Source organism: Bombus pascuorum, chromosome 8 (genome assembly GCF_905332965.1).
Source record: "Bombus pascuorum chromosome 8, iyBomPasc1.1, whole genome shotgun sequence".
In the NCBI taxonomy this organism is placed as follows: domain Eukaryota; kingdom Metazoa; phylum Arthropoda; class Insecta; order Hymenoptera; family Apidae; genus Bombus; species Bombus pascuorum.
In genome coordinates, this window is record NC_083495.1 from 14,280,844 (window position 1) to 14,308,532 (window position 27,689).

Genomic DNA, 27,689 nt, shown 5'->3' on the forward strand with positions numbered 1-27,689 from the left:
ATGTTCATTAATAAAATACCAGTTCCTCCCATAAAATCGAAATTGTCGCTAGATCTAAACTAATAAAGTAAAAATCGCTATTGACGACACTCTTTTTTTCATTTTCTTCGCAGGTCACCGTCGAACTCGAGGATCGAACCAACAACTCAACAACAAATGATTACGGAAAGATCGATAATTTTATATTCGGTCATAAAAGAAGAGGACGACTATTCAACGAACCAATGTAAAAATACATTGCCAAAGATTCGTTGCGCAAAGATTGAAAGTCTGACCAGAAACGATTCAAACGGCGAAGAAGAATCCAAAGAAACGGTCTCCGACATTAAGCATCCTGATGTCTTGGCACAGACGTTCTATCAGTGTGATATGTGTAAAAAGCTTTTCAGGACAAAGAATCTTTACGAAGGCCATCGAGTGTCTCACAGCGATGCTCGACCTTATCAATGTGATATCTGCGAGAAATCCTTCAAGAGGACCAACACATTAGCCGTCCATAGAAGAATTCACACTCGAGAGAGGAATTTCGTGTGCGACGTGTGCGGTCACGCGTTTGTCCAAGCTTTCCAATTGACTACTCATCAGAGGCGCCATTTCGACAAGTATACAAGATACTGCGAAGTATGCAAGAAAGGATTCTTCACGAACGCCGAATTACACGGTCACATGAACGTGAAACACGGAGCTAAAGAACACGTTTGTGATTCTTGCAACAAGTCTTTCCCTAATAATCATACTTTGGTGAAGCATCTGAAGGTTCACGATCCGAATTTCAAACCTGTGAAGCACCAGTGTGAATTCTGTGGCAAAACGTTTGTTTATAAGAATTCTTTGGTGTTCCACGTAAAGTCCCATATGGGTGAAAATAAATACGATTGTCATCTTTGCGGTAAATCAGTATCTTCTAAAGGATCTCTTCAGGATCATCTTCGACTTCATAGCGGGGAAAAATTGTTGATCTGTGATGTCTGTGGCAAAGCTTTTCGCAAGAGGAGCACCCTGGTTGTTCATAAAAGAACTCATACCGGAGAAAGACCGTATACTTGTGATACGTGTGGAAAATCGTTCACGCAGCACTCGACGTTGGTCATTCACAAACGATATCATACAGGACAGAGACCGTACCAGTGCGAGGTTTGCAGCAAATCGTTCGTTTCCAGGTCGTCGTTGAACGCTCACAACAAAGTGCACACGGTGAACGTTGCGGTGAACCAAATGTAGTGATCTTTAAAACTTTGAAAGCTTCTAGATAATTAGCGAGAATAAAAGATGACGTTTTTACAAAAAGAGTTACAGGGAATGAACTTTTGGTTTAGAGGGATATTTTGCCGGGTTTTCGAAGAAAGGTTGACATTTTAAACGCTACTTTCATACCTGATGATACATTTATCAATTTTGAAATTTTTCATTGCATATTATCGATTCTAATTCTAGAATGCGATGAATTAAAGACGTAATTGTATGAAAAGGAATGTTCATTGGTGCCAAAGTTATAAGTTGCACAATATCAATTATATTTTTGTACCTCTTCTTTTTTTTTTTTTTGTTTCTAATCTGCCGAGAATATCTTTTTAATTTCATCATTCGGGTAATGAATTGAAACATATCACTTTCGTATATTATATTTCCTACAGTATTATATTAATCTACGTTATGATATTGTACATAACGAATTTAGACGAATTTAGAATAAGAGAGTCTGTGGGCAAAGTGCAAGCAACTCTCGGCCGATCTCTAAAAAATTTGTAAATCGATCATATGGAACATGGTATTTTTTCAAGTTAATTAAGACATACCGTTGCATGTACAATTTTGTTAAATAAAACAACTATTTGACATCGTCCAAACAAGATCGCTCTTATTATTAGAAACGCAATTTCGAAATACCATCTTCGCAACTTATTGTTTCTTTTTCATACTACATATCGCTAGATCCAGATCCATCTCTACATCACACACAACTTACGTGTAACTAACTTTAATAATGCGATTGTCTACGACTTGCTAATCTATTCAGGGACGTCACATTGAAAGCAAACCGTAGAGCGTGCTGGATATCTCTTCCAGGTATACGATTTGAGAAAACGCGTTCCGGGCGCGGAAAGACTCCGACTATTCAACGAGGACATCTGATACTGATGTGTCCCTTCGAATTTTTATATTTCAGATACAACCAGTTACCCTTCTCCGAAGAGTATTACCCGATGGCGATGTTGACGAAGCTCGACCTGGTGAAGAAGGACGCGAATCCAGAGAATTCGGCGCCTGCTAAATGCGCGGACGCGGCTGGTGGCAACAACGCGACCATTCTGCCGATAAACCAGGAGCAAAACTTCATCAAGCAAGAAGTGAATGACGAGGACGACGAAGAGGATCTGCCATTGGCTTATCACTGCAAACTGTGTGGCGTGTTTTTTGCCTCTCAGGCGCTGTTGGACAGTCACGAGATCGAGCACAAGGGTAAACGCAAGAATACTTGTGCCCAGTGCGGAAGAGTCTTTAGAACGTATGTAAATCTACGTAAACACATGAAGAAGCATACAGGTCGCAAGGGTGGACGCAAAGCGAGCAATACTTCAACAGTAGCCAATCGTTCGACCACGCTAAAAGTAAAGAAAGAGAAACCAGAGTTGGAGTTCCTGTGTAAAACGTGCAACAAGGTATTCCGACATAAGAGTAATTACCAGAAGCATCTAATGCGACATACGGTTGGCGATTTAACTTGCAAGCACTGTCCTAAGAAGTTCCGTCTGTTCCGTGATCTGACCAGGCACGAGAAGACTCACTTCTACCCCAGCTACATGTGCAAAGAATGCGACTACGAGACTACCGTGTTAGCAGCATTGAGCATTCACATGTTGCGACATACGGATAAGGCGGACCTTCCCTTCAAATGCAACGACTGTGACAAACGTTTCCGTAAAGCGATAGATCTACAGGAGCATTACAATATACATTCTGGCGATAAACCTTTCGTTTGTCAGTTATGTGGTAGTGCCTTCTACCTGAGACGACAACTCTCTGCTCACTGCAGACGTATGCATCCTGAAATGAAGGCTAATAAAGTAACCAGCACGGCCTGTGACATTTGCGGTCGTGTCTTGGCTACCAAAAGATCCTTGTTCCGTCACAAGGAGAGTCACAATCCTACGAAACTGTATCTGTGCGATTATTGTGGCAAAAGTCTTAGCAGCGCCGAGCATTTGAAGAAACACAGACGCATCCATACTGGCGAGAAACCATATGTCTGTGACATCTGTGGTAAAGGTTTCACCGATTCAGAGAATCTCAGAATGCACAGGAGGGTGCATACTGGTGAAAAACCGTATAAGTGTGACCAGTGTCCAAAAGCATTTTCACAGAGATCCACGTTGACTATACATAGGCGAGGTCATACTGGAGAACGACCGTACGTGTGCCAGATCTGCAACCGTGGCTTCTCATGCCAGGGCAACTTAACAGCTCACCAGAAATCGACCTGCGTTTAAATTCGAGTGCCTTCTTCGTCGAGGGTAGAACTTTGAAAGAAGTGCAGCCACTCTCGGTACCATCGCGTCGTCGTCATCGAGATTGGTCGCTTTGTTGGTGCTGATATCACGAAAACTGTAACTCGTTAACGACCGTGCAACTTGTCGTAGTCGATGATGAACCGAATGTGCGTGGCCGCGTGGACTAGCTTCGACCAACGAAGAATGAAAGAAACTGATGGAATTTTTATTTCTTTTTGTTTTAACGATTTATCATATTCTTTTTTCAATTGACTACTACACAATTGCGACTGCAATTATATTATTTGTTCGTTCAATCATTATGTTCGATGTTTCTTGCAGTTTCTTTCGCTCATTTTGTTTGTCGTTTTAATAAGCTGAATGATAGCGGGTTCTTTATTGAGAGATAGTATTATTTTATCGAGCAAGTTTTATTTCGTTTGCGCGTTCCGATTCGTAACGCTGTGTAACGAGTCAAAGGAGTTCGTGGTTTACAGCAGACAATTCGAGGCAATTCAATTAAGAGAGTATACCGACTGCAAGTTCCATGTTAGTTATGAATATTGATACTCGTTATTATATGTTTAATAAAAGAACAATAATTCATTGAAAATGAAAAAATCGTGCGTAACGACTTTTCGCTCCGATCGACCAACGTCTTATGCCTTTCTTCACTTTTCGCGAGTCAACGATTGTTTCCCTTTATATCCTCTTTAAAGAAAGAGAATTAGAGACACGTCCTGTGTGTGTCGTTACTAAAGAAACGACCAGCGATCTGGAAGATGTTTCGACGAACGATGCGAACACGTATAACATGTTGAAAAATCACGTTGTTGATTGCAGAACTCTCGGGGTCGTACAATGGGACGCGAAATCCAAAGACTGCGGCGACCAGGCTATCAAGATCTTCGAATCAAGATCACCCGTATCGTCAGAACCATCGCCAGAGCAAGTGAATCCTTCGTCTGATAGAAAAGATCGTACCTCGAAGGAGCCAAATTACCTTACAAATTCTGACAACGATTCACTGACAAATTCATCTACAAAGAGGAGGAAGAATAAAAGATTCGAAGATCAAGAACAATACATCTGCTCCACATGCAAGTTACGTTTTGACAGACAAGGAGACTACAAGCGTCACATGATCAAGCACAGCGATCTTCGTCCTTACAAATGCGAAATCTGCGACAAGGCGTTTAAACGTTCCTCAGAGGTGTCCAACCACATTCAGATCCACCGTGGTATCGAATACGCGTGCGAAGTATGCGGTTTCACCACGATAAATAAATTCTCTTTAAGAATGCATCATCGTCGAGTTCACCAGCGTGATTTTCGTTATCGTTGCGATCAATGTGACAAAGGTTTCATGTCTAATTACGATCTGGAGGACCACAAGGCCAGTCATCTAGGCAGAAAGACCTTCATCTGCGAATTCTGTGGCAACGCCTACTCCCAAAAGTCCTACTTGGTAGCACACAAACGGGTAATTCATAGAATTCAAAAAAGCGCGCCGAAGGAGTTCCAGTGCAATATCTGCAACAAGAGTTTCGCTACCGAGCAGAATCTTCGTAATCACGTTGGTCTACACTCGCAGATGTTCCTGTGCGCCCAGTGCGGCAAAAAATTCGCAACCAATCACGCGTTGAAGCTTCACGGTCGAAAACACACAGGGGAGAGACCTTACGAGTGTATGGTTTGCTCGAAAGCTTTCGCCAGATCGGCTGCGCTCAGAGTGCATAAATTAACACACACGGGCGAGAGGCCATACGTGTGTGATCTGTGCGGGCAGAGTTTTACTCAGAGAAGTAGCATGATGGTGCATCGACGAAAACACCCCGGAAGTCATCCTCCGCCGCCTCCTCTACTTCTTAGCAGACTCGAGAGTGATGGACATAAGTTATAGCGTTTTCTGGGCATTGCAGATTGTTTGGTGGAAATTAGAATACACAGAAAGATGGAGAGTTTAGTGAATTTTGAAAAATTTGAATTATATCATGGAAGACATATGTGAAGACTTAAGATTTCGCTTTCAAGAGTTTGAACTCTTTGTTTACGTAACGCTTCGCAGTGCGCTTCTAAGTTTCTTCTTTCGTTCGCTATTCCAGCATAGTAAGTCTTACGGTATAACCCCAGTCCCTTGTCATTGAAATAGAACCACTTCTTATTAATTTCGCTGATATATACAATCTAAATTAATGAAGGTATTATGATGAAAGATCTGATAATGATATTTGCGTAGCTTCTCTTTCGCTTCCATTACGATATAAATCCTTTTCAATTTGTTTCGTATTAATTAATTAATTAATTTACTAAACTATAATTTAGTAAATGTGTTTTACGAATTTATACGGAATTCTACAAGAAAGTCTGATCTGTGTCGATATTTTTGCTCGTCGCTGTAATTATTAACAATTTGGACATACAGAGACGATCGTTCAACTGACATAGTTCATGTGTATGTCGTATATCGTAAAGCGGAAGTGAAAACGTGAAATTTCTGCAGGTGGTTCTAACTTGATGACCAGGAACTGTATTTCTCGTTCGCTTGACAAGTGGTGAAATTATTTATGATAACGATACTTTTTATAATTGAATAAAAGCTGCTTTACCTAATGTCGATGTTTTGCAGAGGGAGATTGTACGCCGTTCGTTTTACAATATTCATTTTCTGTTAAGCCTCTAGCGTTATTTTGTATCGTTAAGTCTCGAATTAGAAAATATATTGTGAAATATACGCAGGAGACAAACGAAGCTTTTACAGAACCGTATAAAAATGATAGGTCGAAAACCGACTGCAAGAACTGCTTTGTTAGCGATAAATATTCGAATTAGTTACTAATAAGACTTGAATATGTACATAAGATAATGTACTTAAACAAACGGTTTGTGTAAAGTACAGTGAATGATAGAAGGATTACAGAGGGAGCAGTGCAAATACACGGCGGTATAGATCGTTAAATATGAATCGAGCCTTACGAATTTCATGATGATTTCGAAAAAACAGAATGAAAGAGAGGGAGAGAGAGAGAGAGAAAGAAAGCGAGAGAATGGGAGCGAGTTTAATAAACGTCGGTTGTTCTAGAAGCTGTGAATTTTACTGATGTAAGTAGTGATACTGAGTGTAAATTCACGATCAATCCGAAAACCGAATTGTTTCAGTGCAATGTTCGACGACATTCATTGCTTGTACTGAATTCTTTGTTCCTTTAATTAAATCCTTTTCAGAAATCGCTCGATCGTTCTCACTATGTGGTACATACTCACACCGTTATTTTTATCCATATCACGCTCCTCACCATTTTCGTTTAACACATATAGAACCCTGAAAACTCAGAATACAGGGATCATGCGAATAAACGTGACATCGAACTCGACGAAGACCAATCTGCAACTCTGATCCTCGAGGATCCTCTCGATCCTCCTTCCTGTCTTTCTTATTTTTCCTTTGCCACAAATTAGCATACTGATCGCTTTCTTACGATTGACTAAACGAATGGATGTTTCAGGAGGTCTACGATCGCAGAAACGTCTCTGGACCAGGGTAGAAATGATCGAGTGCTGTTCCAAGTTACTGTTCCAGCTTCCAGTCCCACGATACAGAATTACATGTTCTTGAAAGTTGAAGTAGATCACGACGAGAACAGTCAGAGGACAGTCAAAGACAACGAAGACAAAGTTAACGATAGTAGTTGCACTTTAGGAAGAGAAATAGTTGATGATTCGATCGTGGACTCGGTGAAAACTGTTTTGGTGCCTGTTAGAGATCCAGTGACGAAGGAAGTTAAGAATATGTTGGTACCTGTTGAAGTAAGGGACGAGTCTGGATTAAACTTAATCAAAAGTGTGTTAATTCCTTTTCCAGCAGAGGATGGATCGATGTCTTACGAAATTAAAAAGGTCATTGTACCTATCAAGTCGGAATTGAGTTTATCGTCAAAAAAGAAAACAGGGAAAAGAACTTCATTAACAAATAAAGCTGGAAGTAAGCAGGTGAATTGTAAGAAAAAAGAGAAGAAAGAAAACGAAGAGAAACAGGGTACGTTATTGGGAAAAAGGGCGAGGAGCCAAGAAAGAGAAAAGGAGGAACAAAAGGAACAGAAGATAGAAAAGGAAACAGAGAAAGTATCAAAGTTAGAACTGGACAGTACATCGACAGATGTATCCAAGGAGGAAGTGGATCAAATATTGGACAATTTAAAGAACATTTGCCCATTTTGTCAGAAATGTTTCAGAGACGAGGACGAAATGCAAAAGCACGTCCTCGAGACACATAAGAAACCATATAGTTGCGACAAGTGTCATAAAAGCTTCTTCTCCGACTTTACTCTAGAAGAACACCAGAAAACACACGATGTACTTTCGTTTTATCAGTGTTCCGTCTGTCAGAAGCAGTACAAAACCGCGACAGGATTAAAGAATCATCAGACCCGTGAACACAGTGACATAGACCCCAAATTTAAGTGTTATAACTGTAAGAAACAATTCAAATTAAAACTAGACCTAAACCTTCACATCCACAGATCGCACATGAATACAACTTACATTTGCAGATTCTGCGGCAAGGAAGTGAAGAATATTGTGCATCACGAACTAAAGCACGAAAAGAACAAGAAAATCAGTTCTCTGCATCATTGCAGTATCTGTTCTAGGAAATTCAAAGCGTGGAACAGCTTGGAGAATCATTTATTATTGAAGCACAAAGCTCCTAAGGAAGGATTGGACATGTTAAGGACATTGTGTGAAAAGAAATTTCAATCTAGAAGTGATTTTTATCATCATGTGCTTAGCCAATCGGAGGCCAAGCAACACAAGTGTGTCATTTGCGACAAAACATTTGCTTCCGAGCATAATCTTCGTAGCCACGTCGCTCTACACTCGCAAACTTGCCTGTGTTCCCACTGTGGCAAGACCTTTACCACGAACTATTCGTTAAAGCTGCATCTTCGAAAACACACTGGCGAACGGCCGTATCAGTGTAAAATATGTTTAAAGACATTTGCCAGATCAAACTCGCTTAAAATACATACGTTAACTCACACTGGTGAAAGACCATATGTATGTGATTTATGTGGTCAAAGTTTCACTCAGAGAGGAAGCATGATGACGCATCGTCGTAAGCATCGCGGAAGTCATCCGCTGCCTGCTCCTTCGAAACTAAATAAACTCGAAAATAACGAACATTAATTTTTGTTAAGGTGTTAGATAGTATGCAGGTTAAAATATTGACACATACAATTGTGTACAATACTTGACGTAAAGTTGATGGTGGAATTTTGGGATACAAATACTTTTTTATAAAAGGCGGAATTATGGAAGAATAGTCAAGATTAATTTCTTTTTTTTTTTTCAGAATTTAGGGACGATGCTCGCTTAAATTCTGATAAATTGGACGTTTTCGTTGTAAGTCTTGGAAAATAAGCACTTCATTTTCTGTTTATTATTTGTTGTCTGTTTATCGAAAAGTATATTCGATGGCGATCTATCTACTTACAAGATAAGCTGTCGTCTATGTTGGCAAAGAAAAATACAGTTGCTAATAACATTTTCTTAAAAATATTTTTATAAATTTTATAGTTTTCATATAATGTTTATATATTCTTTTGTTTCTTGTTAAAAAGTCTATGTGAAACACGAGAGGAATCTCGACATATTGACTAGTGGGGAGCTATATATCTCACTTGACTTTAAATGCAATAATTATACTAGAATTTAAGCAAGCATTGTTATATTCATATTTTATTTTATCCGATTGGATTACACTTCAAAGTTTATTATTTCTTTTATCACTTAGATAATGGTATTCGTAAAGTGTCATCTCCATTCTTCGTTCTTTAATGAATCTTGTTCTTTTAAAACTGATCGCAGTTCTACAACGAAATAAAAAAGATCTCTCACGGAGTTTTCAGTTCAGTGATTTTCCGAAAAAAGTTTCTCTGTTCGAAGACCTGAAATATTAATCTGCATTGTTATATCCTAACAACGTGTTGATCCTTCTGTTGTCAAAAGGTGCGTAAGACACTTCAACGTGACTTTTCTTTATCAGACGAAATGTCAGTTTGACAATTCTCAAATCAAACGTTTCACGTAAGTCTTAATGATGTATATAGTTCATCGTACAGAGGATAAATACTGTAAAATAAAAGAGTAAATAGGAAATGTAAAAATTCAGATCGTTAAAAAGTACAATTCCTACGAAGAAAAAACGAAGGGAGCAAATAGAAAATGACGCATTTGTAAGTTCTACCGTGATTGTAAGAGTGGATGAAGAATGAGCTTTACGTATCCAATTTAGATGTTTTCGAGAAATTATGAAATTTTGTTGATTTAAAATACGACGAATTACAAGTTCACATTAATTTCATTATTAACATTCGAGGCGTTTATTGTTTATACTGGATCATTTGTTCCTTTAATTAAATTCTTTTTAATAATTGTTAAACATTCGTTATATAAATCTTATTTGTCCATTTATCTTCCCAAACTAATATTTATAAGATCCACAGGAAAAATCCAATATAAATAAACAAGATCGTCGACTGTTACAGACTTGAAACCGTATTTTGTAACCAGATCCATCCAATTTCTAAGTGTTTTTTGTTCTCGTTGTGCACCGTTGATTCTTTCCTATGACTAACTGAACGAATCGGTGTTTCAGGAATTCAAGGATGGCGGAAAAATCGAAGCCACCGAACTCAACGCAACAACTCGTTTTATTGTGTCGCAGAATCCCGGACCACAAAAATTTTAATCGAGTGCCGCTCGATCTAAAAGCGTTTCCAAACGAAACGCGAAGAAACGTAGAAGATTTGTAAGAAGTTCTAAGAAAGTGATTAAATCGCGAACGTTGAAGAAAAGTGAAAGCACTTTAACCGATAGTACGACACAGAATGGAACGAACGTGGATTTAATTCCGAACGAGAATATTATCAGTACTAGCAATTGTTCAAATTTAATTAACAGTGATTCATTGTTGATAGAAACGCATAACGATACGGCTGGAAAAATTCCAGATGATCAGAAAATAAATACGGCGAAACGAGCGTTGATTTCGGTTAAAAATCCGGTGACTAACGAGATTAGGAAAATGTTAGTGCCGATCGAGAGCACAAACACTGGCAGATTAAACGTGATTAAAAATATCTTGATACCTGTTTATGATAAAGGTGGCATTATATCGAACATGAAAAAGGTCGTGCTATCTATCAAGCAAAAATCCAATTTATATGAAACGTCAAAGGAAGACAATAAAATGTTAATAATTGATAATATAATGCAACAGATGGGAAATGTGCAAAAAGAGGACACGTCAACGATATCGATCGAAAACGAATTGAAAGTATTAGAAAACAGAGAATATCTAGTGGTGCAAGTAGCATTAAACGAAAGTAGAGTACAATGTACTGAGTACATTAAAGATCAAAGTGGAATGGAGGAAGACAAACACGCAAAGGAGATCCTATTAGACTTTTCGAAGGACGAAATAGAAGAGAAAAAGCAAGAACAAGACGAGACAGAATCACAAAAGTTTCCCATCCTAGAAACCAAAGACGAGACAGAGTCACTAAAATTTCGCGACCCAGAAACCGAAGACGAAGGGATGGATGAAATTCTAGAAAACCTAGAAATCATCTGTCCAGTTTGTCAAAGGGTGTTTAAGAACGTGATCTGTTTACAAAGACATATCCATAGGTTTCACAAGATGATTCATTCTTGTGACAAATGTAACAAATGGTATCTATCGAAATTGTTCCTGGAAAAGCACAAGATAACTCACGAAGACTGTCAGTATTTACAATGTCCTGTGTGCCATTTAAAATACAAGCGTGAAGCAGGACTAAAGTATAATCGCGTGCACAGCAACGTGGAGTTGAAGTTCATGTGCGATCACTGCGGGAACGTTTTAAATTGAAGATCGATTTGGTTGGTCATCACGTCTGTAAAATTTGTGGTAGGATTGTCAAGAACATCACGCACCACAAATGGCAGCACGACAAGGCTGTGAAAAGAAACGCTTTCAAGTATAGTTGCGATGTTTGCCGTGAAAAATTCTCGACTCGTAACCACTTTGACAATCATCTGCTTATGCATAAGGATGGTTTCAAGTGCACTTTATACGACGAAGTTTTCTCTTCGCCGTATTCTCTTTCTAGTCACAAGATCATGAGACATAGACGTAGCTTGACGTGTACCATTTGCGAGAGATCATTCCCTAGCACGACCAATTTTTATCAACACGTGCTCACTCACGAGGGTATCAGACCTAATAAATGCGATATTTGTGGGGAAGATTTCACGCAGAGATTTAGTGTCTCGAGATATCGAAAGACTCATCCTCCGTTTAGAGAAACCACGTCCATAGCAGATATTGCGAAGAATATATTGATGAGACTTTCTAACGCTTGAAACGTGAAATATCGTAACGTGACTACATTGTGGGTTTTATCGTAGAAAAATAACTTAAGAAAAATTCGACTACAAGAAGACTTCTGAGAGTACCGAAATGCTTGTGAAGAAATATACACAAGAGACACTGTATAGAATCTTGTTCTATATGGTAATTAATGATAAATACGAACCACAAAGATTATTACATTTACGAATTGATTTTATCGCTTCGTTATATCGATGTTTACAGTAAGTCTATAATAAGTGTTATTGAGACTGATTGTAATCGAAACGAATATTTTAATATTGTATAGAGAACACGACAGAAAGATTTGTCGACAAGTATGAATTTTAGAAGAAATTATGATAGATGCTTGTATTTAAAGCATGCTATGTTTTAATGCCCTTTATTGTTAATTGCTGTGAGATGTCACTTTATTTAAATAAAGTTAAGCTATCTAAAGTATTCACAGAAAACTTATTGTTTTTATAATAAAATTTACAGAAAATAATCTGTTCTAAATGATTTAAACACATGTAAAAAAATATAATTTTTAGTTAATATTTTTAATTACAAACAATCAGTATATAAAAACGATTTGTTGAATTTAATAAATAGCAAAATTTATTTATTAGGTGTAGAAATTTAAAAGTGTTTCGAGAACTGATGGTTTCATGTATTTTATGTGAAAATACTGACATTTAAATATCACAGTTTATACAATAAAGTGTGTATTAAACGACGCAAAAGTAAGTTACATTTTTAATATATTTCAGATGTTAATCATGAATATATATTATACTCTATATTATATATTTATATTATAAATCGTTCCTGTCGAAGAAAGCATCTCATCCAGTAGTATTCGTATCTGAAATAATTTTTTTACGAATATTCAAAACTCTGCTTTGTACATTGAAATATTTTCACTTATTACATATACATATACAATTATTTTAATATAAATTATATAAGTAAACCACATATAATTCTCACGCACTGACACACAGACTATCCTTGTTTCAGAGAAGAACCTGTCCCACGACAGCAAAGAAACCCAGAAAGAAATTCGTCTTACTGTTTAATAGCGACCGATAAGCCCTCAGGAGAAGGATCGACACAAAGCACAACATCAAATCTCAAGCACACGGAATCAGAAAATCCAAAAGAATCGCAGCAACGCAATTCATCCACCGATTCGGAATACGACTCTGAAAATTCACGAAATGCCAGAAGAAATTCAAGAAATTCAAAAATAGATGTGCAAACATCCTCGCGGAAGAGAGAAGCCGAATGCATCGCTTCAAAGAAAGACGAAGTCGAGGTGGATCAAGTTTTGGATAAAATTAAAAACACTTGTCCCTTCTGTGAAAAGCATTTCGATAACGCGAAGAAAGTGGAAAATCACGTGACGTATGTACACAGGAAACCGTATAAATGCGATATGTGCAAAAGGGCGTGTCACACAGCTCGAGCCTTAGAAGAACATAAGATGATCCATCGACCGGATTACTTCTTCGAATGCAAAATATGCCACGTGAAATATAAAAGCGAAGACAGCTTGAAGAGGCATAATATGCGTACGCACAGCGACTACGAGTCGAAATACGTGTGTGAACACTGTGGTCGCAGCTACAAGCTGAAGATAGATCTGACGCATCACATGAAGAGATCACATGCTTCAGAATTGCAGATTTGTCGATTCTGTGGCAAGGAAGTAAAAAACGTGAAAGGCCACGAATGGAGGCATCAGAAACGTACGAAGGAAGTGAAATACGAGCATACTTGCCACTTATGTCGCAAGAAGTTTCTTCACAGGAGTAGATTGGATAACCATTTGAGGCTGCACGAGAAAGGCTTCAAATGTGAAGAGTGTGGGAAAGAGTATCGTGGAACTCGTGAATTAATGAGTCACAGAAGATTCAAACATGGCCAGGCGAAGATTTTGACCTGTATCTTGTGTCAGAAAGAGTTTCCTTCGAGCAGCAATTTTTATCAACACGTTTTGACACATGCTGGAATCAGGCCTTATAAATGTGACGTTTGTGAAGAGGATTTCACGCAACGTTCTAGCCTATTGAGACACAGGAGGCATCATCCTGGACCGCTTCCTCCATTACACTCGACTCATCCACAGATTGCTGAATTGGCTAGGAGTTATCTGCAGAAACTGCAGAATAATCAGATCGATAAAAGTTGCGTTTTGGACGCGAGATTATGATCGATTTGAAATCACGTTCTTCGTGAGTGGAGAATTGTGATTTTGTGTGTTTGATATACTACAGAGGAGCAGTTTCTATATTTTGTGCAGTAATTAAAATTTTTAATATTGACGACAGAGTTCATGCCAAGTGGTTGAGATGGTTAACCATTTGAAATTTTTCATTAAAATACTAAGTGGCAACTGTGAGAATGAAAATTCTGATGTTTTGTAATTTTATGGAGATCCTGTGGCATCTAGTAGGTAATTTCTGAAGAGGAAAACTGTTCAGTTATCTGATACCATGGTATATTAGGTATCTTAATCTATATGTGATATTCTATAGACTAATATATGTGATGATATTCTCTTTTGTAAAAATATTACAATCAATTTTATTAGACGTATCTTTTCTTTGAAGAAAAGCTGCAAATTACAAGCTATACTTCTTTTTTACAACAGGTTTTTACAACAAACTACAACCATCATACATACATATAAAGCAAATAATATTTTTTGAAACGACAGTTTATCTTAAGATGTTATTTTTATAAAAATGCTGAATTCCATTTTCGATAGCAATATATGTACATATGTACATATGCATGACTGTAATAAGTAGTCACATTTATCATTTTTACTGATTACTAAAGTCTGAAGATAGATAGATCATTTTTGTATATTTGTATATATTTAGATTACTATCTTTGAAAACAAAATCATAACTATTGTAAATTTTATAATGTCTGAAATATAACAATAACTTATCCTAAATAAGCTCTAATTTTTTTATATTTTTGTATTACTGAATAGGAAATAAATTATTATTCATAGCACCAGACATTAAACGAGGTAGCAAAATTAAAATTGCTTGTGACTTGACGCATTAAACAATCTTTATACTTACGTTTGACACTTTATCCTATTTTTAATATTCTACATTTGTAATAAAAGAATTTTAATCGTTTTCTACATAGTATCGTTGGAAGAGAAAGATCTGTTAAATTTGTCAAGATCAAGTTATATTGTCGTACTTATAAAATTATATTAAACCAATATATATATATATATAGAAAACAACTGTTGCATATTTCCTAAAAATACCCCAATTTTATAATATAATTGTACCATATGTAATGTACATGATTATTGTTATCTTGTTCTTCCATTATTGTCTACCGATTATTATACTAAAATAACTTAATACTCTTTCTTCTACAGAATAACTATACGTAAGTTGCGTAAAACACACAGTGACTATAATCGAAACACATACCAAAAAATCTTATAGGCATTCGAGGCTTCTAGAGGAAGAGCATAACAAATTTTACTGAAATCACTGAAGTGACAAGTTTCTTAAAACGACTACTGATCTTATATACATACCAGGTGCATGCTCTCGTGCGCGGTTTAGCAAAACTGAAAGAAACAGAACAAAACAAAAAATTATACGATCCTCTCACTCATCCAATCACAAGAGTGACTATCTTTATCGCAATCGACTGACTAGCTTTATGGTTTTTTAGGTACAATGCGCTAGATCCACTCGCCCCAACTTTTCTGATAGTAAAACTAGAAGATAATTACTTTCGGATACCGACGTCGCTGAGTGTGTTCATGATGAAGGAACCGCCACCGGGTTCCACCGAAGAAAAGAAGGCTCAACCAGCAAAAGAAGATGACGTTCATTCAACAAAGACAAATCAGACAGAAGAAAAAATAAAGGACGATTCAAGTAGCAACGATTCCTTCGAAGATCTCGACGACGCCCCCTTGGACTTCCGAAAGAGAGAACAGGAGCAAGAACAGGAGAAAAATAAATCTGTGAAACCAATACTCTCTAAAAAGAAAGTACACACGTGCGAGATATGTTACGCGACTTTCGATCGTAAAAGCAAACATACACGGCACATGTTCAAGCACAGTAACTCGAGACCTCATAAGTGTCCTATTTGCGCGAAAGGATTCAAAACCACAGCTCATCTAAGCAGGCACATGGAGGTTCACGATGAACCGGTAAACCTACATGCATGTAGTCTGTGCGACTTCAAAGCTCGCACCAAGCCTTATCTAAAGATTCATTATATTAGAAAGCACACAGAAGACTACAACTATAAATGTGAACAATGTGGAAAGATGTTCAAGGTACAATCAGATTATACGACACATGTGAAAGATCATGATACGGAGTCTTGCGTGTGCGATATCTGTGGCTCGTCTTATCCCAGCAAAAGCTCGCTGTACTTCCATAAGCATTACAAACACAAGACGAAGGTGAAGAAGTTCCCCTGTCAGACATGTAAGAAAAAGTTCAAGACGCAGAAGAATTTAGATAACCATATGGAGCTGCACAAGATCAAATACGTTTGTGAACAATGCGGGATGGAATTTAAGACGAAATATGGCCTCACCAAGCATCTGAGGACTCATTCCGGGGAGAAGTCTTATTTGTGCGCGATTTGTGGGAAAACTTTTGGATGTCTCAGCTCACAGAAGATTCATCTATTGACGCACGTTGGCGAAAGGCCTTACGTATGCGACATTTGTGGTCAGAGTTTCACCCAGAGGTCACCCATGATGTTGCATCGCAGAAAGCACCCTGGGGTGCACCCACCACCTCCTCCCATTAAAATAACAAACCTGCTACATGGTGTACAAGACAAAATAATCGTGAACAAGAGTAGCAAGTAATTGCAAGACGAACAGACAACGTGTGACGAGACACTTTTGTATATTTCCATTTTATATGTAACGTTAGGACGTGAAAAGCGTGTGATCGAGGGCATCGATTTCTCGAATATTTGTTGATTAATTGATTTGGGGACTGTTACGGTGAAGCTTCCTTTGATGCATTCTGTGAAGTAATTAAGTGTTTCATTGAGTCGCTGAATTTCTGTAAGTTTCGAATTTCAAGTACGCGATCGATACGGCTGCACTATACTCACCAGGCTACGTAATACGTAAGTCTTTTACTTGTTTTGAAAAAATGAGTTTTGGTTGAATGTGATAAATACTTGCAGTTATTATATGAGGTAGTTAAGTTTAAATTATTCTTTTCCTACTAATGTTTTATTTAAAATACCATTTCTCTCTCCTATAGTTAGTTTCTCTCCTGTTTTTCTTTATCTTTCGTAATACGGTCATTGTATTACATTGTAATTTGTAATACTAATATTAAATTGTTCCTATCGATGCATTTTCATTGAATAATAAAAAGCTGCAGGGGGATAGTTAATTGTTAATTTTAAAGATCTTGAATGTTAATTCAAGCGAAGTGAAACTCTATGGAATTTTTTGTATCTATAAAAGTTTGTTTCGTTGAAAAGATATTCATTTCGCTTAGAAGATACGTATTATATATTTATGAAAATGGACATTTGCGTTGATTAATTAAAGAAGTTGTTTTTCATAAAAATTTCGATCGCGATGTTTGATGCTGGTTGCCTTCGATTCGTTTCAACAGGCTAATGTAAGTACTCTGTACAGCGTAGATATACATTTAATGTAACATAAGAAATGAAAATCATTCTCTGATATAAAACTCTTTCTAGTTGGGTATCGTATTAAGATTTAACAGAAATTCAGATTTTGTAAATCGACAAAATTTTACACGAAAATGTCTTTTATATATATATGAATATAACAGTAATACAAGAAATGTAATATAGAAACAGATATTCTTACGAGAGAAATTTATATCTCATGTAAATTTGAAAAAAAAAAAAGGAAAATATATAAGTATATAAGATCATGTAAAATACCTTAGTTCTCATGGACTGTATTACTGATATACTGTACAGAAGAATAATTTTTTCAATCAAAAATAACCCTTTTTGTTAGTGTTTAACATACTACTAATCTAGTATACTTCTTTTAGTGGAGAAGAAACACCATATTCGTACGCAACAATGTACGGTCTTCTTCATTCTTTTTTCCACATTTATAGATGATTATTTTTGATATTCAATACTCATGTATAAAATATTGAATTTAATATTATCGTATATGTGAAATAAAATTGAACCAACGTAATTAATTATAAGAAGAATCTTTTCATGTGTAACAAACTTGGTTTAATTTTTTATTTAGTTTCCTTTCAGTAACATACACGGATATAATGTACATATTTGAAACATTTTTCAGCAGCTACGTAAGGCGTCCCTCGGAAGAAGGAAACACATGTATTTATTTCTATCCTAACAAATCTACTAGGATAATAAATACATTGTCGATCATAAGTATCAGAAATATGTACCGACATTTAACGCTAATTGACTATCTTTTATCTCTTTTATTTTCTATCTATTTCATTAATTCGTTACTCATGTTACTTCATTCGTATCATATATATATATATATATATATATATATATATATATATATATATACATATGTGGTATAAAAAACAAAATTTTTTAGAGTTTTCCAGCGGATATAACGAATAGTCCTGGTACAAATGGTCAGCAACGTAAATACTTTATACGTCCTCCACGAAATAAATATATAGCAAAATCGGGCCTCCAATTAATGCAACTTTGTTTTTCGCTTTTAGGTCGACACAGCGTGATCCGCTCGAGCAAACGTATCTCGTGGTGCAAAACGTCGACAAATATTTCCTCCTTCTCATGGACCAGAAAACATCGGCACAGAAACATGAAGAAGAGTGTATTACTGGAGATATCACCATCAAGTTGGAGGAACAAGACATACCCGAAGACACGAATGAACAACAGTTAATCGAATCGTCTGAACAAAGAGATCTTCAAACTGACAAAGCTGCTCAGGTGCATACGAATCTACCTGTTCAGACGCCTGTACAATTTCCTCAGTTGTTGGACCAATGTTCCAATGGTTCTGAAAGTATGACGAGCAACGAGGGAACGTTTACCTGCGATTACTGTTCGAAGATCTTCAGGAAGAAGTACGCATTGCAGAGGCATATAGAGACTCATAGTAACGCACGGGTGGAATGTTCGGTGTGCCATCGACTCCTAAAGACCAAGAAGACGCTGAAGCTTCATATGATCCTGCACGAAGATACCGGTAAAATATTCGAGTGCTCGGAATGCAGCTTTATATCGCAACGAAAGCAAAGTATGACTCGTCATCAGATCAGGATGCACTCGAAGATCGCCGATTACAAATGTTCACTTTGCCCGAAGACGTTTAAATTTAACGGTGATCTTAAAAGACATGAAGCGAAACACGTGGTCGAGCCATGTTATTGCGAGATTTGTGGAAAAACGTATCAAAATAGTCATTCTCTTCGGAAGCACCGGCGCGTATCCAAGACACATAGAAACGCTTACACTCGTGTATGTTACGGGGCAATTAGGGGTAATCAGAACATAGAGCGTGCGACCTCGCAAAACAAGGGTAAAGTGAAGCGAGTATTCAATTGCTCCAAGTGCAAATGGCGATTCAGCAGCTGGAGGTTACTAAATAAGCACATGCAACGACATCTCCTCATCTTTAACTGTGACATTTGTGGAGCTGTGTTTAAGTATAAGGCTTCGTTTGTGAAGCATCAAAAATCGCACAAACAATTTGAACAGTTTTAAATCGTGCAATGGAAAATCATTTGTTTCTTTTGTGTGATTACTGAGGTTTGTTATTTTATCTATCATTCTTTGCTTTTCTTTTTTTGATACTATAGGATGATATTATTTTTCAAATAACTAAATTTATGCATAAATAATATTATATTGGAATATTATGTATAGATCTTCACGAGAGAGAAGATATTGATCTCTGATATTGATTCTAGAGCTTTATATACAAGTCGTTCCCAATTTAAATATTAAAACCAAAAAAATATTAAAATTTAAATATTAAGTAGGGGACCGATACGCTAAGGCGATATAAAGAGTCCTTTGGAGATTTGTTTGTTTTTACTACATTTTGAAGATCGCGAAGAAGGACAAACGAAAAAGTTCGTTTTTTTAATTATTTATAAAAAAAATTATAAAAAAAATTGTTTAAACATTATTTTTATAAAATGATAACGTGAATAAATAAGTGAAAAAACGAAAACTTTTCTGCTTCTTCTTTTTTATTTTCGTTTTTCTTCAAAATGAAGCAAATCACTAAAGGTCCTTTCTTCTTAACGTATCGGTCTCTTACACGCTCCCAAAATTTTGACGGGTGCACCCTGTATCCACTGACCTGGTATATAAATTTGCAATGTTGAAATGATATTAAAGATAAATATTAATTTTTGTTATGCGCAGATATGTAAGTATTGTTTATATTCTTTGGCTGTAAACGGAAAAGGGTATTCATATTAGTTTTAAATATATATCCGTCGATAGACTGTAAGTATAAAATAAACGAATATCGTTTCTCTTAAAACGCATATTGTTTTTATTTATTTTCTCGTGTATTTGCAGAATAAAGGCAGATATTTTAATGTTATGATAATTTGTGAAATTCGGGAGTGTAAAAAGTAAGTATTATAACTTAAAGTAACTTTCTATACTGTAATTTCACACGTTGCATATTTTCTAGGTCAACACGTTGATTAAAAAGTGTCAATAATGTTTCAAAAATATCTAAAACCGAATAATGAGTTTCGTTGGAAACGAAGATACATGTAGGTATGACAGATATCAGAATTATATTGTACATTAGCGAATAAGAAAAGGAAATTAAACTCTTTAACAGCCTTTTTGCTTTTTAAGAATACAAGACGAAAACTATTCTTTCTTGTAGGTGAGTCTTTCATCTATCACTGTGACAACGTTTTCGTTAATGGTCTTTTTAATCTGTAAATTTCATTTTCTGTAGTAGCAACAAATAGATCGAATGTCTAATTAATAGAAGCTTTTCTGCAATTGATTAAATTCCAGTCTCTCTACTCAAAAAATCGAACCACGACAAATACCTGTGTTGGAATTTAATTAATCGCATGGCATCTTTAAATATTTATTATACTGTATACATATCTTGCTACATTACACGAGATGATTATAAACTATGTTTCATCTGAATCATTATTCGTATAATTGAAATCATTGCGCTATGAAAATAATTTATTCCCTGTAATTATATTCATTGGAATACATATACATATTGCGTTTCTAATGATATCTTTTCAGAGTTTTAATTTACAAATCTTTCAGCTAAAAATAATTTCTATTCTAGGTACACATTATGCATGAGCGGTATCATCGAACAAACAAATGATAAAAATTCCGCAGAAAGACGGATTAATTTACTTCTTCTCTGTATAATCACAAAAATTACGATTACACGGTGAAGATCATTGGATTTCATTCTCCCATATACGTCGATATTTGCAGTAAAATTTTTATCTGCACCGGTGGTAGAATTTATCTTTTAACAGGCTTAAGTGTTGGACCACGTGTTTGCATACAAGAGAAGAAGACTTTCGGTCTATTTCATTACTAACGCCATTACTAAGCAATAATCAAGAATAAATATGTAGATCATTGCATGATGAATGGAAAGTATATGCTAACATCGTTAAAAAAATATGATTGTTTTGTTTTTCTTTAGTGAAATGTTGAGGATTTATGCATCTCACTAAATATTCATTGGATATTGGGGTATAAGGTTTATCGGTTTATTTGTGTTATTAATATTTAAAGATTTTATTTAGAAGATTTAAGAAAATTCAGGTTCTCCGATCATGCTTTTCTAATTAATAAATATATCTGCGATTATACTTATTATATACGATAACTTATACATACATAAGTATTTTAAAAAACAAATACTACAAGAATTTATTTCAACGCATTTGATAATATGTATAATTATTTTCGATATCTAATAGATGCAAAGAAACAAATAATTTCATGTGAAAATATAAATGTGCATCAAAGAAATATCATCGACTTCCGCTAATACGGAGTACAAGAAGAAAAAATAAATGCTCCATAAATTTCTTTACCAAAGAGTAAGAATAATTTTTACTGACTCGTTTCATTCATGTTTTAGGAAACCAACGCAGCACTTAACCCTGAAGAACAAAGCCGTCGCTCCTAAACAACCGAAAGACCAATTAAAAGCTTCTCGAAAACCATCGAGCATTCTTCAAAGAAGAATCGCGTTTCGAGCTTCGAAGAACCGCAAACGTAGAAGCAACGGGCGTTTGAACAACTCTTCTAGTCGCACAGAAACAAAAAGTATTTCGACCAATAACACAAACTCCAAACATAGGAAAATAAACGACGACGAAATGACTTCGTCGAAAAATCCTACGAAGAAAAAGTTATCTTTAAATTTCAACAATTGTTCGAATCAATTACAAAATAACGAGAAACAAAGTACACAACAAGAAGATCTGTATAAGAAACTCAACGACGGTACTTATACCTGTGATATCTGCCAAACGACCTTCGAACAGAAGAGCAAGATCCTCCGTCATATTACCAGCAAGCACAGCTTCCACCGTCCCTTCAAATGTTCAACTTGCGACAAAACCTTCAAGTACAAGTGCGACTTGAAAGCTCATCGTTTAATCCATCAAGACGTCGACTCCAGTTTATTACATTGTTGCGACAAATGTGATTATCGTACGAAGACGAAGAACAATCTCAAGTCCCATTACATTAGAAGACACACGGACGATTATAAATTCGCGTGTGAACACTGTGGCAAGCGTTTCAAAATGGAATGGGACTTGAAATTCCACATTGGAACTCACAGCAATTCGCAGCACATGTGTGACATCTGTGGAAAATTTTACACGAGCAACTATTCTTTGTATAAGCACAGGAAGGTGGCTCACTTGAACGACTATAAGTTCCAATGTAACGTTTGTAATAAAAGGCTCTTGACACAGGAGAACTTAGACAATCATATGCAACAACACAGCAGAACGTACGAGTGTAAAGACTGTGGAAAGGTATTTGCATCAAAAAGGTATCTAGCGACTCATATAACTACACATACAGGCGTGAAACCGTATACTTGTCATATTTGCAAGAAAAACTTTAGAACGTCGCATATGAGAAATACGCATCTTTTAACGCATTCTACCGAAAGGCCACATATCTGTGATCTTTGTGGACAGTCCTTTAAGAGGAGATATTATATGATAGAGCATAGAAGGAAACATCCTGACGCTCATTTGTCTTCGCCTCCTGTGCCTCTTGGGAAAAAGAAAAGCGTTACCGACACCGTGACTGAATGCCAAGCAGAGATTTCACTGTAACATAATAATACATATAGTATTTCAGAAATCGTGATTAGATTGCGGATTTTATATGCATTTATGAGAAAAGACCATTCAGATTAGTTACGTTACTTGAATTCAAGCAACTTGAGACCAATTTGTCAATATGAGCTCGTTATTTACTTTTTTCCTTTCAAATATTCTTATATTATATTCTTTCCAATTTCTACACTTGTTCTCATTAGTCAAGTCTTTTGAATTCGTGTAACCGAATTAATCCGAAAGACACGAAAATCCAGAGATTACATATAATAAATAAAAATATATAAAACATTTAAAATACTAGTTTTAATATTTAGCAAAAACGAAACATGTCTCTGCTTGGATGCAATTTTCTCACTTGTATTTATAAAACTATGAATTTCTAGAAATATCCATGGTCTACTAATAACACTTGTAATGATTTTAACTATACTTATTTACACTTTCGTACTTATCTGTGAATGCTTTGACAGCATTTCTTTTTCGAAAAATATTTTGTGCCATTTTAATTTATATTATGCAGCATCTGTGTGAATCGATCTGAGATCGAAGCGTAAAGCGCAATATGAATGAAGAGAGAGAGAGAGATATTACGATAAAGTATAATAATCGTATTTTACGATATAAATAAAATAATTAGCATTAAGTATCATACGTAAAACACTGTAAAACAGCTTGTATATACAGGATGAAGTTCATAAAACGAGTGAGTATTTTCTTGGAAATACTAAAAATTTGATAATATTTTTAATATTTTTGAAAACATATACTCATCATGACTTGATCACTTTATCCTGTAAATATATGTCATTATTTTCATATTTATTTATCTCCGTGTGTTTGACACATTCTTCGCGTCTCTCTGCAATTTTTCAATTTTGTACGTTCGTCACACGCGAGTTCGTACGTTTTAGAATCGAATACGAAGATATCAATAAAATCAATGTAACCCCCCAAAAAACAGAATAGTGCGGAATAAAAAAAGATCACTTCCAATCTCGCAAACCTCATATACCATACATTTCTATTCAGACAAAATCGCATAGAAATCTGTAAAGACGACTTAGATCAGCAGTAAGTAATGCCTATGTACCAAAATGGCAAATAAAATCCTTCGAAAGTAATCATTCCTTTTCAATTGTGTTTTAGGGACCGATCTTGTGGAAAGCTCCTCACCACGGATTCTTCCGGTCGATTCATCGTTGGGGAGGACTCTGTACCCATGCAATTATGGCAGCACGTCGATCCCGACGGTAAATTGCACTACTCGTTGGTGCCTGTGTTGGACGACAAGAAAATGTTAGAACTTTCGAAAGAAATTAGCGAAGAAAATCCCAGCATCTCCCTAACATGCGTAAAAATGGAGACCGATGAAGAAGAGAATAACGTGAAAACCTACGTCGGCAGTTTGGTACACTTATACAACTTTTACACGTGTGACAAGTGCAATATGAACTTCCCTATGGAAAGCATGTTAAACAGGCACAAGATGTCCAACAACTTGAACACGTGGCTTCGTAGAAAACGACTGAACTCTAAACATCGATCGAAGGTATCTTCGGAAAAACAGATTAAGCCGGTGCAACCGCAGAAACCAAGGAAGAAAAGAAGGTACAGTTGCACATCCTGTGAGTTCATGTGTAGCGAGAGGTCCACGTTAAACGTTCATATTAAAAAGAAACACAAGTCTATAGTGAAAAAAGATGTAAAAATCTTGTGCATCATTTGTAACAGAAAATGTGGTACTCGGTCTAATTTGAAGAAACACCTGGAAGAACACAGAGACCGGAAGACGACTTACTTCACGTGCAATAGTTGCAACTTCTTGTGTAAAAGAAGCGGCACTCTGATTTCTCATATAACGCTGAATCATCAGACGCTCAATAGCGAGGAAATCTCGAAAAAGAGGTGCAACGATAAACCTTCGGAGAAGGAAGAATCTAGAGGAACCTGTTTAAAGGAGCAAGATAAAGACAGTTCGACCGTCTCGAGCACGCCATTCGAGTTCGAATGCAAGAACGAACCTTCGATGGCCACTCGCGCGAGCAAGAAGCAAAGTAAAAAATCTGTCGAGGAACAATGCAATCTGTGTGACTTTAAATGTGCAAAGAAAAGTACGCTATACTCGCATAAGCGACAGCACAAGATGGACATCGGCGAAGAGTACTCGTGTAACGAATGTTCATTTAAGACTTATAAAAAATCGTCTTTATACTCGCATATAAAAAGGAAGCATAAGGTACCAAAATCTTGCACGTCCGATGGTCAACCGCAATTATTTTATTGCACTCAATGTGACTATAAGAATAAGAATAAATACGAACTGAAAGTACACGTGGCCAGGAAGCATACGGATGATTTTAAATTTTCTTGCGAGACTTGTGGAAAGAAATTCAAAGTGAAAGGCGATTTAACGAATCACATACGTTTCAGTCATAAAGAACAACCGGTTATCTGTGATGTTTGCGGGAAAACTTGCCTGAACAGCAACTCGTTGTACGTACACCAGAAATTTGCTCATTATAAAGCAAAATACGAGTGTCAAGTATGTAAAAGGAGAATGGTCACTCAGGAAAATTTGAACGAGCATATGATCCGACAGCACGAGAAGAGGGAGAACGTGGTTTGCGAAGAATGTGGCAAGACGTTCTCCAGAAACAGTAGACTAAAGGTACACATGAGGATCCACACTGGCGACAAACCGTACACTTGTACCATATGCAACAAATCGTTTGCACGTAGAACAGCGTTGAAGCAACATTTGTTAATTCACACTGGCATCAGGCCATACGTTTGCGATATTTGCGGCAAAGCATTCACGCAGAAGCCTGGATTGATCAGTCATAGAAAATCTCATCCTGGATCGCATCCTCCGCTTCCAAGAGTGTTGATCGACCATATATTAAACGATGTAATGAATAATTGAGACTGTTAATTGTATAAACAATTGAAGTGGATCGTTTAAGGGCAATGTCTGGATTGAGAACTGTTTCACAGCGAACAGTCTTGTGCAATTAACGCTTTATGATTTATATTACTATTAGAGATTATACCTTTGCGATCTTTCACGTTGAATTGGATTTGTCATTCTGTTTTATTGGATATTTTTCATTTCTAAGAGAGAAGTAGCAGAAAGTGTGTTTTTCGCTTCTTTCCAATCATAGAGTCAGTATTTATCTAAAGAGAAAATGGTACAGGTATTTACATAATGGCGTAAAGTATATAAAGATTTTTCTATTAAAGTTGAAAGTAAATTTTTTCTATTAAAAGAACAAAAATTAACATTGCTAAACATTTTCTCAAACTAAAGATTTTATCTCTTGTACCATTTTATCCTCGTGTAAAACAACCAAGTTTTATTGATATTCAATTTAATGTAAACACAGTAGAACATTCCTTATGGAAACACCCGTTATCCTCCACGTTATCTCTCAAATGTATTATTCAAAAATTGATCGACTTGATCGAACACTTTTGTCTCCCAATTAGTTCATACAGCGGAGATTCTACTGTATTTCAACAGTGTTACTTTTCATAAAAGTATGGAAACAAATTAAATTTATTTTAAATGCGAGGCAAACCAGTGAACCGCAAAGAGTCTAAGAACAATGTCAAAAGTTAAGTTACTCGTAAGATATTGCGCGTATACGATAGCCTATCGCCTATGTTATTTTTACAATTTGCTAGCGTTAGTATGACACGCTATGGAGATTTAAAATTTCCAGAAAGAGAATCTCTATGAAATCAACTACTTTTGTATGCAGCGCATACAATTCATCTTCTCTTGCGTTTGTAGTACGTCCTGCGTTGCATCCTCAATTTTTAAAGCTATTTGTTTGGAATATTGGAATTATCTCCACTCCTATTTAACATATCGAGACATTTAAAAAAGCATTTCCAAACGATTGTTTAAATTTTTGTTTAAATTCTAATCGTCCGCATTAAATTATTTGTAAAAAAATACTATTTTATATTAAAATTGTTATTGGACAATTTCGTTCATTTGTAGCACTCCGAATATATATATACCTTGCATATCTGTAAAATACATCATGCTGCAAGATCTTTTTTTATATATATATATAATATATCCGACATTGAATCGAGTCTCTCGTAGTGTTATATTCAACAATGATATTCATTAATCTTCATTACAGTTCTATTACAGCGAAATGTTTATTAACCGACCAATGAAGTTCTTCTATTTTCGTTTGACTAATTTCCTGTATTTTAACGATAATTACACAGCAATTGGACAATTTGTCTACAATTGTAAGTCTGGCACGTTTCTTCTTCCTTCGTTTGTGAGAACTTTATCCTAGACTCATGTACGTGGACAATTTCCAGTTATTTAACCGCAATGACAAAACATCCTCACATGTTCTCGTGTGTTGAAGTTTCACTTGTAATAATGTAAAAAGCAGGCGAATA

General features: G+C 36.1%; 3 protein-coding genes across 15 annotated transcripts in view; all 3 read left to right on the forward strand.

Moving 5' to 3' along the window:
- Window positions 1-27,689, forward strand: part of LOC132909878 (zinc finger protein ZFP2-like) — a 60,253-nt gene that overhangs the window by 17,957 nt on the left and 14,607 nt on the right. Inside the window, exons 5-6 of one of the 12 annotated variants that reach the window (XR_009658634.1) lie at window positions 15,601-17,034; window positions 18,627-18,794. The exons of 3 other annotated variants lie outside the window; for them this stretch is intronic. Coding sequence is in view for 8 of the 9 variants with exons in the window: in XM_060965045.1 (XP_060821028.1) it covers window positions 6,995-8,672 (1,678 nt within the window). In the remaining variant the exon portion in view is untranslated. 8 more of the 12 variants (XM_060965048.1, XM_060965061.1, XM_060965051.1 and 5 more) reach the window with 8 other exon arrangements.
- On the forward strand, window positions 10,298-12,330 carry LOC132909902 (zinc finger and BTB domain-containing protein 41-like). Its single transcript, XM_060965123.1, is given in 2 exon segments — window positions 10,298-11,380; window positions 11,383-12,330. Coding segments are annotated over 2 exon segments (1,317 nt in total). The 5' UTR covers window positions 10,298-10,572; the 3' UTR covers window positions 11,892-12,330.
- LOC132909893 (zinc finger protein 808-like) lies at window positions 19,599-27,519 on the forward strand. Of its 2 annotated transcripts, none has more exons than XM_060965105.1 (2): window positions 19,599-19,680; window positions 24,408-27,519. In XM_060965105.1, the coding sequence occupies exon 2, from the start codon at window positions 24,481-24,483 to the stop codon at window positions 26,182-26,184; it is 1,704 nt and encodes a 567-aa protein (XP_060821088.1). In that variant the 5' UTR covers window positions 19,599-19,680; window positions 24,408-24,480; the 3' UTR covers window positions 26,185-27,519. The 2 variants fall into 2 exon arrangements, with proteins under 2 accessions (XP_060821088.1, XP_060821087.1); XM_060965104.1 differs by lacking the exon at window positions 19,599-19,680 and adding an exon at window positions 23,670-24,332.

What these genes read in the sequence shown, in the direction of transcription:
- LOC132909893 (XM_060965105.1), top strand. Translation starts at nt 24,481, where the DNA reads ATGCAATTATGGCAGCACGTCGATCCCGACGGTAAATTGCACTACTCG.